Genomic DNA, 11,339 nt, shown 5'->3' with positions numbered 1-11,339 from the left:
GGGATCGAGGCCCGCATCGGGCTCTCTGCTCAGCGGGGAGCCTGCTTCCCCCTCTCTCTCTGCCTGCCTCTCTGCCTACTTGTGATCTTTCTCTCTGTCAAATAAATAAATAAAATCTTATAAAATAAAATAAAATAAAATAAAATCCTAGAAACTGTCAAAGAGGTAGGTTTGGTGGAGGAAGGTACAGACTGACTAGTTCAGGGGTGCCTCTGAGACATCCCTGTGGAAATGTCTGGTAAATGGCTGGCTATGCAGGTCTGGAGTTCACAAGAGATGGAGGCTGGAAAAAAACAAAGATCCCAAAGACGTCATGAAACAATAAGTCTAAAGACTTAATGACTGGAGACAGAGAGAAACAGAGGGAAGTCTAAGGGTTATACACTTTCCGACATGGGGCTTTGTCAGAAAGGCAGGATGGTGAATGGAACCCAGGACAGAGGAGAGATGAAATATTTGAAAAATCCTAAAACAATGGAGGTCTGCTCAGAAACTGCAAAGGACCCAGCAGAACTATGGTAAAACAGTAGGACCGAGTATAGAGCGGGGGGGATGGTCAAAGCCCTGGAGAGATGTGTTTCAAACCAGGCTTAGCGGGAGATGCTTGCTATGAAATTTCTAGGAATTGGGAAGCCATGCATCCCACGAGGCCAGATGACTATATTCCCGGTCTCCCTTCTTAACTAGGTGTGGCTGCATGACTAAGTTCCCATAAAAGATAGAAAGAGAAGTATGTCGTCCATCTGGAGATACTTCATGAAAAGGGAAGGGCACACATTCGTCTCCTCTTTTCTCCACTCTGCTGTCTGAAGCATATATTAGATGGCTGGAGCTCCAGCAGCCCTTTAGTCTATGAGGATGAGGACCAAATGAAAGAGAGGGCAAAGAAAGGAGCTAGAAAGTGCCTGGGCCTCTGACAATTTCATAAAGTGCCATAAACGATCTTATTTAAACCACTGCTTCTTGAAGATGCTCTGTTACGTACAGTCAATCTTAATCCTAACCAGAATGCTAGCCAACTGGTCCGACAAATCCCCTGCATTGCTGTCCCCTTGCTGGCGGTCACGTCATTGCCTGGACAGGGAATATCCTCCTCCTTGCCTGTATTTATTTAAATCCTGCCCATCCTCTGAAGGATGGATCAAATCCCACCTCCCACACGAGACTCCCCTTCCACTTCCTCCCCTGAACTCTGGCGCTGCATGCCTGCCCCCACTCCTTGGGCATCTGGCCTCTGCCGCCTTCACAGTGATTCACCCCTGCACACGTATCCCCTGGATCCTCAAAGAGGCGCAGGACCATTGAGGGCAAGGCCCCCAGTTTCTGAGGCCTTCTATTCTCTGGGCCTGGGAAGCATTCCATGCCAGGCATTGGATGCCAGGTCCTGTTGGCATCCACCCTAGGAAGCCTCTTTCACTTCCACCTACAGCCAGGTTCAGGATGAAGCCAGAAAGTTTGTAGACGCATTCAGAAAATAGAAGAAGCTCAAGTCCAAACAACCCCAGCTTATTTAAGGGTGTCCCCAGATTCCCTCAAAACATCGGAAAAGACAGACGTGGAAGAAAACCCATTCTTCGGTGTCCCACCCCCCCAGCCTCCCTACCGCAAAGCAACCACATGGATTTGGAGCCCACAAGAGAGACCCCAAAGTTAAAAGAGCCAATTAAGAGACGAAAGGTGTCCTAATGAAAGTAACACTGGTCCCTCTATAAGTTGGGAGAAAAGCCATTTATAATCGTGGCAGGTGCAGCATAAAGGGTCGATAACAGGCCCAACGTGAAGACCACTCTTTTCCCCAGTTTGAGCACGGTTTAGACGGCTGCTCCTCTGCCCCCTTCCGGCTCTAAGAGTCTAGGATTCCATGCCAACCCCACATGGTCCCGCGCCACTAAGGGAAGGGCGCCTGTGGACACGCCCCACCCCTCGGGGAAAGCCACCTTTTCGGGCCGCATCATCACTTGTGGCCACCAGGTGTCAGTAGCGAGCGAGGCACCGCCCATCCTGAGGCTTGGGGAACTTGAGCCCGACCCTGAAGCGGGGTAGACAAGGGATGCTGTGGCTTTGGGGACAAGCAGGGCTATGGCCACATTCTCAGGCACGCATGAGTATTTCATCCATTTGCCTGGTTGCCAACTCACCCTGCAAACTCACTATGCACCCTCTGGGATGTTTTCCATGCTCTATCTTTCACACGCTCCGAGAAAAGATTCAGGGCTGCTCGCATCAGTAAGGACAGAGGTCTTTCTTTTCTTCCCTTCCCCCACCCAAGAAAGTGACAACATAAACCAGGGTTTTCTACTCCTCGCCTAGCCTCCCCACAGAAACTACCAAATAACGGTTCTAGCACTTTCTTTTTATACGGAGGTTGGAGATGTTTGGTTTGTAATGCTTTGGTGACAGCTGGGGTATTATCGGGTGCTGGGCCCACAGGACGCAAAGCCCAGCCAAGAACCTGCACTGTGCAAAGCCAGAACGAAGGCTCCCTTCACTGCCTGCTTTATTGCCCTGGGTCTAAACTGGTTTCTCTCATCAGTTGTAGCATCTTCAACAGGGAAACTGGATCATGAGGGACAGTCATTCAGCAGCAATGAGAGCCGTACTTCATTGGTCTTTTAAAACCCAGGATGTCCAGAAAGCTCTCTCTGCCCATCCTACTAGGATGTCCCTCTCCAGGCTGAGGGCACCTCCTTTGAAACAGGAGACTGTGCCAAGCCACGCCCACTATATCCTCAAAGCCAAGCACTACAGCCCCTCCCAGGGGCCATGATGCCACTAAACAGCGCCTAGCTGCCCAAAAGAATGCACTCTCTTTACCTTGGCCTCTCCACATCCAGACACAGGACTCCCTGATCCCCTGTAATGCTCTCTCTGAGTACTTAAGGTGTCTAGTGGGTGTTTCGCAGCCAATTATCCCCTTCACTTGATTCCAAGTATGCCTGGTTTCAAATATCTCACAAGCGATGGGGGGGGGGGGGGGGGGGGGGGGCACGGCGGGGGGGGGGGGACAGAGAAGAGACAAAATCCTCTGGATGAAGGACCCTCCCAGAATTTAGCATTCTGCAAATAGCTTGGAGTCCCCATCTTGCCACAAGGAAAGGCTCTAAGGTTTTGATGCTAAATGGCAGGAGTGAGACCCACGACCTAGAAAAGCAGTCTTGTAAATGGAGGACCAAATGCTGGACCAACAACTACCTTTGGGACCATCACTGAAAAAGGCAGAAGCAAGAAATTTCTGGATAGAGACAGCAACCACCAAAGATGCTGGTTGGGGCCAAAGTCCCAATGGGGTTAGCCTAAAGTCTTGCCATTGAGCTAACTTATCTGTATCTGAGTTATTTTGTTTACAAGGAGCATTACATCAAGTGATAAGGGGGAGCTCTAGGGCATCTTTCCAGGCAGAGATAATGTACAACATAACCAGGGTCTTGGCTTAGCCAGGGAAACTGCTATCTCTCTCCTTTAATCTTGGATTCCTGGTCCCCATTGCATTCTGCCCCACCCCAGCAAAATGGAGCTGTGTCTTCTAAGAACAAGTGTTTCCAGGTCTGGACTGAGAAACACAGCACCCGCAGATCTGGACAAGCAAAACCCCAGTCTCACCGTTCGCGGATGATGAGTAGCAGTGGAGGACGTTGCCCGAGGAAGAGGTGCTACAGTTCTGCCACAGGTCGGTTGCGTGTCCATTGCCCACGACCCATTGCTAGGAAGAACCAGACATGATCAATCAGACAAGCTGGGGAGGAGCGAAGGGAAGGGGAGGGTGAAGACCAAGGGAAAGCAAGAGCAGCCTCATCCACCCACCCATCTCTCTAGCCTGCCCCCTGCCCTGCCTGCTGCGCCTGGCCAGAGGCCACAGTCATGCGGGGGTGGGGGAAATGAGAGAGATGGGGGCTGGCTCAGACATGGTGCTGCCAGAGGGCAGTGTTTGTAAGTGAAAAGCACTTTGTTTTTTAAAAAAAGTAGCACATGCGTGTGAGCTAGTATGTGCAGAAATATGTACCATAGAAGAACAAGGCTCGGACTCAGCCCAGGACACCTACATTCAAACCAGCTCCCTTCCCTGATCTCCTGAGTGTCAGCAGCCCCAAAACCACCACCCCTCGGAGACTGTCTCCTTACCCATAATTCCTACTAATCCAACAAGATTAATTAAGACATTGTAAAGACGCTTATAAATGATAGCACAACCCACAAGTCCCCAACATCAATATTTCTCCTTCCGACATAATTCTCTCTCAACCTTTCAACCAGAGGGGGAAAATCGCATGCCTGGACTTTGCCCCTACCTAAAAAAGTTAAAGCCACAGTCACCTCACTGCCTGAAGTCTCAAATCGAATGTGCTAGATGTCTGATGGGTGTGTGACATCAGTTATACCCTGATGACCTGTTCCTATACTGGAGGCTTAATGGAGGAAGGCTCTGGGTCCCCATCATAAAGCAGACCCAGGACTGTGAATTCTTTTTTTGGAGGAGCCCATGTTAACCTTCCAATATCCAGCCCTCCAGGGGTGTTTTATGAACTTAGCTGTCCAGCTGACCTGTGGCATGTGAAGTAAAACAAAACTTCATTAATACTCTGCTTCCTTCCTCCATGAATCTACAGCGAGGGATGGGGGGGAAATGCTACGCAATCTCATCAAAGGAAAGACGGAGAACTCTGGCTCTGTACCGACATTATCCGGAGGCCTGCGCAGCTAACCTGGACCAACAATTGCTTCCTTCCTACCCCTGACTCTGCTCCGGTTTTCTCAAAACAACTGAAAGGGAGCGGATTGCCAGAAACTGCAAAACGCCCCGCGGGGACGTCTGAGACTTTACGTTGTCTCAGGGCGCTGAACTAGAGGGAGCCAGGCCGGAATCGTCGCCCGGGGGAGGCCGGAGCCTTGGGACAAGGGGGGGGGGAAGAGTGGGACAGGGGCGGGGGGGAGAGAAGGGCATGGGTGGGGAGGAGAGGGGAGCTCGGGGTGCCCCGCCCGCCGCCCGCCGGGCACTCACGCTGACAATGGTGGAGACGAACAGCAGCACCAGCACCGCGACGTGGAGGACGATGATACCCAGCAACAGGAGGAGCATTGTGGCGGCAAGTTGGGCTCAGCGTTGTTCCTGCCTGCCAGGAAAGAGAGCCGAGGCTGGACGTGAGGCCGAACCAACCGGCGCGAGCGAGCGACGGAGGAGGAGCGCGCGGAGGGAGGGTCCCAGCGCCGGCGGAATGCAGGGGGCTGGCACCGCGCCCGCCCGCCCGCCCGCCTGGCCCGGCCCGGCCCGACCCGGGCGCCTGCACGCCTCCCGGGGGCCGGCCGAGAGAGGGCAGCAGCCGACCGCAGCATCCCCGCCCGGCAGCCGCGGGGCCTGCCTGCGACAAAAAATCCCTTTGCTTTGGGAACAAAACAAGGGGTACGCACGTCTAAGTCATCCCGGGAAGAGAGGTTTTCCCCGAAGGACGAGCGGAGGCCGCGGCACATGTCCACCCACTCGGGGTTGCCTGCGAGCCCAACCCCACGTGGGGAAGGGGACAGAAGAGTCTGCCCCTTTTCCTACGGAGGAGGAGGTGGAGGGTCAGGGGATAGGCGCCCAGATTTCTGCCGGAGGCCTGGGGACACTGGCGGCACGCTGTGAGGGAGAGCGCGTGGCGGGAAGCTGGTTGCCCAGACCCGGCGCGCTCCGCATTCCGTTAGTTTCCGAGTTTCCACCCGCTTCTGCCAGCGCTGGGGAGCCGTCCTGGCCCCAGCTCCGCCTGGCATCGACACGGGCGGCTCCGGAGAGGAGGCGCAGACCGGGGGAGTGTGGGCAGGAAAGAGTGGCCCAGAGAGTGGCCCGACCCTGCGCTTCCCGCCCACCGCGCGCTTCCCCAGGCGGCCCCGGCGGGCCGGGCCCAGCGCTCCCGGGCTGGCCACTTGCCGATCGCCAGGGTCCCGGCCGCGCCCCCGGCATGCACAGCCGAGACGCAATCCGGTCCAGCCTCTGCGTTCCGGGACGCGCGCCCAGGAGCCTGCATGGAGGGGGCCAGATGTCCGGTGGGAGGGAGAGGCGGAGGACGCAGGGTTGAGTCCCAGGAGAACCGCAGCCTACCAGAGCTGGCAGGACATCTCGGAGCAGTTGTGCGGTCCTAGTCCCTCATTTTTACAGACCTTGGGGAACTGAAGACCCGGGTGACCCGTTAGAGGATACGTATGGCTGTGAAAACCCTGCTGCACTTGGGGGGACTGTTTCAGCACAGGGCCTTGGGCCAGAGAGACGACATTTCAATAACTCCGTTTTTAAAGTACCCAGAGTACCAGGCCCCTCCGCTGCGCTCCGTTAGCAATACATTCAAAAGAGCCCTGGAATGTCCGGGAAGAAGAAAGCCCGGTATCCCGAGGTCTCCCAGAAGGTTTAAATTAAATCCAGTGGCTCCTAGAGCCAGAGAGGGGCAGAGAAGGCTAATCGGAAAGAGGTTTGTGGCTAGAAATTGGGGGACCACAGGGGTCCAGCAGCCCTCTCCCAAGGTGTCCACCGCAGGGACCAATTTTCCAATGAGTCCTCAAGTAGGCGCTTCTCCAGCGAGACGAAAGCTGCTCAGTCCCTGCCCCACATTCCGGACACCAACACTCGGCCCCTTATGATTTATGTACCATAAGGCAGGCCACGCCGAATCCCTGCAAGTCCCGTAAGAACTATGCAAGATAGACCGTAAGACGTGTCTGTCTGTCTGAGCTCAGAAAGACACCTCGAAGACCCAGCCAGCCCAAAGCCCGCGCCTGCTCCGCGCCTTCTGGCACCATCGACGGAAGAAGCCCGTCTCTCCTCCATCTCATCCACTTTCCCCTACCAAAGCACTTACAGCCCAAAGGGGATGGCTGTCCCTGATCCTCAAAGTTGCCTCCGGCACAAACTCTCGGTGCGTTTGCTCTGCTGCTGGCGTCCCCGAAGACAGCTGCGCTGCGGGGCTGCGCGCGCGAAGCGAGGGGCCAGAGGGAGGCTCCCGGCGTTCCCCTTTAACGGGAACAACGCCCTGTCTGCGTCGCTGCAGTAGGGTGTGTCCCTGGGTCAGCGTGTGCAGGGGGGCGGGCCTCAGGGAGGAGAGAGGGCAGGAGGGAGGGCAGGCAGGAGACAGTTACTCGGCCTTCAATCCGCCCCAGGAGAAAGTCGATCCCTGCAAAACCGCTGCGACTTTTACTCGCAACTAGGCGCAGCTGAGCGTTCTCACCTCCGCTTCCTCTGGCTCCCCGAGTTCCTGGAACCAAGTGCAGGCCAATAAACTGGTCCCTCCGCCCCCTCAGCCACGTGGGAAGAGCCCTCCCAAGGTCGCCCCCGCCGGTGCCCAGCGCTGGGCTTCTGGGCGCGCGCAGGCGGACTGCGCCCACGCTGGGGGCCAAGGCTGGATTCCTCTCCTCCAGGAAGGGGGGAGCAGGCACTTAAGCGCTGGAAGGCCTCTCTCTCCTCTAGGGTGCGGGCGCGCCTGACCTGCCCTGGCATTTTACCGGGGCACACCTGCCCCGCGCCCGCGTGCCCGCGCTGTCAGTGTCTGCACTTAGGTGGTGTGCCGGGTTCCGAGGACACAGGGGGAGCCACTGGCGGGCCCTGCTTGGGTGAGAATTAGCGGGAGGAGGGAGAGTCCCGCCGTCCACAGAACAGCATCCCTGGGTGCGGGATGGGGGCGGTGCGGTGGGAAGGGGGTCTGACTCCTCCTAACCTGGGCAAAACCAGACCACAAGTGGGTAAGCTCCTGGCCAGGCTCCCAGCCTCGGCTGGCATCCCGGCCATAGGGTGGGGAGTTGGCCATTGGAGGTCGGGGAAGAACAGCCAGGGAAATCCGCTGATTCATAGTCGCCTGAACGTGGTCCGCCCAGCGTCACGGGGAGAGAGGCTAGCCCTTCTGGGCGTGGCACAGGTGGGCCCTAGCGAGTCTCTCCCATTCGAGACTCTTGATGCACCAACAAGGAGACTTAATGTGGATTCTAAATGTCTTTGCTTACTAATGCAGCCCTTTCACACCCACGGGCACACACACTCCTGCTAGTGTCCTGTGTCATAAAACCTTATCGCTTTAAATGAGTCAAACGGTTCCATAAGACTTTACTCTTTGAATGTAGCTGCTTGGGGTAGCTGATGGCATATTCTTATCTTTAAGTAAAAGTACATTATCTGAAATAGTCTTCAAACAATGGTTTTTTAAAAATTTTTATATTATGAGGCTAAAAAGAAGGTAACATGTAAAAATTTCACTCAACGCCCATTACGTGGCAGGAACTTTAACAGGACTTTACATGCGCCCTGGGAGAGGGGGGTATGGGGCAATGCTTAGGGACTCTGGTTCTGGGCTCAGACAAACCTGATTACTCAGGATTGTGAACTTGAGCCAGTAGGTGAAGTTGGATGAGCTTCTGCTTTCCCATCCCCAAGCAGATCTGGTACTGCCTATTTTATGGGGGTGAGTAAAAGGAATGAAGTGTGTGAAGCACTTAGCATAATGCCTAGAACATAGGGACCAGGACTCAGTAAATTGTCACCATGGTTATTATTATATCATCTTTAGCCCTCAAGGCAAGGCAGACACACAGCCCCCTCCACCAAGCTAAAATAGCTTAGAAATCCCACAGGTCTGAAGTTCATATGCAAGTAGAAAAACCAACAAGAGGAATATCACTGTGTTCTCTCCTCCTGGGTCATTTTATAGGTCAGCAGTGCCCCAGGAATCATGGCCTCTCTTTATACCATTCAGACTTTTATTTTATTTATTTAACCAACATTTATGCGGTCACTTTGTCCCGAGGACTATTCTAAGCACTTCACAAATATTAGCATATTGAACTCGGGATTTTCTTTCTCTTCCTTTTTTTGTTCCCAATAACCTTTTTCGTGAAGTATATACATCTAGAAAAGCGCACACATTGTAAAGCATGGCATGTTTCCTTCCTCTTCCCTGAACCCAATATTTTAGTCAATGAGCAGGTAGTACCGCGTGATGGGTTTCAGAGCATGTGAACCTGAATCCTTTGGTCCAGCCCTTACTGCCTCTCGCCTGCCTCCTGCCTGTCCGGTTCCCAGGGCAGAAAAGGAAACACTGCCTGGGGCTTGGCTATACCCAAGGACCAGTCAGTGCTTTGCTACAGGTGGAAACTTCTCCCTGACCTGCTTCCCAACCCGAGGTCTCCCTGCCAGCTGTGTGTACAGAGCTGTTTCCCATCAGGGAAATAGCATCGGGCCCCCTTTCTCCCTTCACATCTGGAAGGGCTGGTCTTTCTAGATGCTCTCAGATAGTCCTTCTCACCTCCCCAGCCGGAGTATACAGCCAGTTCCTCATCAGGGATTTAAAACATCCTCTGATTTTCTGTCAGTTCCAACACAATGCACCATCTCCACTGCAATCCCTTCCAGTCGTGGTTTGCAGTGAGTGGTGGATCAGGCAGCTCTCCCAGAAGCATAAGCACATACTATCCAGAGGGACAGTTTGCCAAGAAGACTCACCAGGCCAAACGGTGTAACCCCTTCCTCCACGCGGATTTCTTTGCAGTCAAACACAAGGGACACCAAGGCAAGGCCCTCCCCACAGGGCGACGGAGAGACGGGCAGGCAGACTCTAAGCCCCACTGCTTGCAACCAGGATCCCCGAGATGTTTCCTGGTGGTGCTCCTTGTAACTGAAGCCAGACCAGGCGTCTTTCCAGTTTATTCAGGGGCTGGTCCAATGCTGGGATATGTCATGGTGGCCTGAGAGCTTCTCAGCCTCTACTACTTAAAGAGACAGCGTCCTGTTTTGTATACTTGCCAAAACATAGTGATCCCAAGGGGCCCCCCGGAGCATGGAGAACCTGGGCTCAACAGGGAAAGGACTTGGGATATGCCTGCAACCTGGGAAGCCAAGCCTGCTCCCACTTGTGCCAGCCTGTGTGCCAGCTCCCAGCACCCCACCTCTCACCCCTCCGGGGAATTCTGCAAGGAGGAAATCCACCATGCAAAGGGTCGGTGTGCATCGTGTCATATGTGTTACCTGCAGAATGAGTCTCATTTTTAATCAACATCATGGTTTGCAGGAGCCCCAACATTGCACACAGATAATGCTGACCTTCCTGAGATAATCCTATTCAAGTAAACAAGTCTCTGATGAAGCTCTTCCAGCCCGTCCGGCAGGACAGGCTAGATTGCCGATTGCAAAAGTCGCAAAGAGGCAGACACACGAAGGTGCCGTCTTCTTCGGGCTCTTTGCACTGTTCCTTCAGGCTCTCAGAAAGTGTCCTGCATCTCTAGCAAGTTCTCCTGGGTAGAAACACTGAGACAAGGACACTTGGTTGTTTTGAAGGAGTCTCTTGGAATTCTGGCAATTTCCCCACCCCTTATGTCCGGAGAGGGCGAGGCCCCTTGTAGTGCTCTGTAGAGTTTGGGGAAGCCTTTCTCTGTCACAAACACTTTATGTTTCATTGGGCTCCACAGGCAGAAGGGGGTCCCAAAGGCCCTCTCCCCATTCTGCTCCCAGCCAGGATCTCTCCGGTCCCGGTGAAACAGTGTAACCCAGCCTTGGGTCCCATTAGATCTGACTGCTCATTAAAACGACAGAGAGTTTTGCATACGGCCTGGCCTGGGCCTGTGTACAGAGCGACTGAGTCAGTGGCTTGAGGTGCAGCTCAGGTGTGGGCCATTTTTTACATTCCTCGAAATGTTCCTGTGTCCAGCCAGACTGTCACAAGGTGTCAGGTGGTCCCCGGTGTCCTTCTAGCTGCTTTCCCTCGTGGAGCCCAGATGGAAGTGAGGCCCAGTGTGAGCTGTAGGGTTAGACAAGTTATGGTTCAGTCTTACCAGGTAACACAGGGGTGTGTGTGTCTATCTAGGGTGTGTGTGTGAGAGAGAGAGAGAAAGAGAGACAGACAGACAGAGAGTTGCTCCCTCAATCCTCCCCGACACAGAGGGTGAGGGAGTGCCCAGTGAGCATGACTTTGGGCTTTTCCAGATAACCCCCTCCTATCTGACCCCGTACCCCGACCTGTGATCCTACCTAAAGACTGCAGGATGAGGTTTCTGCCCCTCAGGCCAGACTAAACCTGAAGACATCTGACATCATATCTGCTCCAGGGCTAAGAAGTCAGAGGAAGAAGAGTAGGCCAGTGTGCAGGTGGGAAGCATGTGTTGGAGGCTACGGCATGGTTGGAGTTGAGAATCAAACCGGGCCCTGACTTGTGTCTCTTTCAAAGTCCGGACAGCTTGACAAGGGGTTAAGGATGGGAACGTTGAGTAACACTGAGGAAGGGTCTGTGCTATGTGTCGTGCGCTCGCCTACGTGACTTCCCACACGCTCTCCCTACGGAAGGGAATAATGTGGTCAGGGTCATGAATTCTTAGTTGGTCCTTGTTCCTGTACCTCCCAT

The 11,339-nt window shown here is 54.1% G+C and overlaps 1 protein-coding gene across 3 annotated transcripts in view; it reads right to left on the bottom strand.

Moving 5' to 3' along the window:
* The window catches only part of PMP22 (peripheral myelin protein 22), a 30,672-nt gene extending 21,064 nt beyond the window's left edge, over window positions 1-9,608 (bottom strand). Inside the window, exons 1-3 of one of the 3 annotated variants that reach the window (XM_059379030.1) lie at window positions 9,449-9,608; window positions 4,997-5,108; window positions 3,601-3,700 (exon numbers count right to left, since the gene is read on the bottom strand). In XM_059379030.1, the coding sequence (XP_059235013.1) occupies window positions 3,601-3,700; window positions 4,997-5,074 (178 nt within the window). In that variant the 5' untranslated portion in view covers window positions 5,075-5,108; window positions 9,449-9,608. Of the gene's footprint in view, window positions 1-3,600; window positions 3,701-4,996; window positions 5,109-5,403; window positions 5,491-6,821; window positions 7,147-9,448 lie in introns of those variants that run through there. The other 2 variants (XM_059379029.1, XM_059379031.1) reach the window with 2 other exon arrangements.
* Window positions 9,609-11,339: the final 1,731 nt, after the last annotated feature.

Source organism: Mustela nigripes, chromosome 16 (assembly GCF_022355385.1).
Source record: "Mustela nigripes isolate SB6536 chromosome 16, MUSNIG.SB6536, whole genome shotgun sequence".
In the NCBI taxonomy this organism is placed as follows: domain Eukaryota; kingdom Metazoa; phylum Chordata; class Mammalia; order Carnivora; family Mustelidae; genus Mustela; species Mustela nigripes.
The sequence above is the reverse complement of the archived record's forward strand: the minus strand, read 5'-3'. Positions and strand labels throughout refer to the sequence as shown.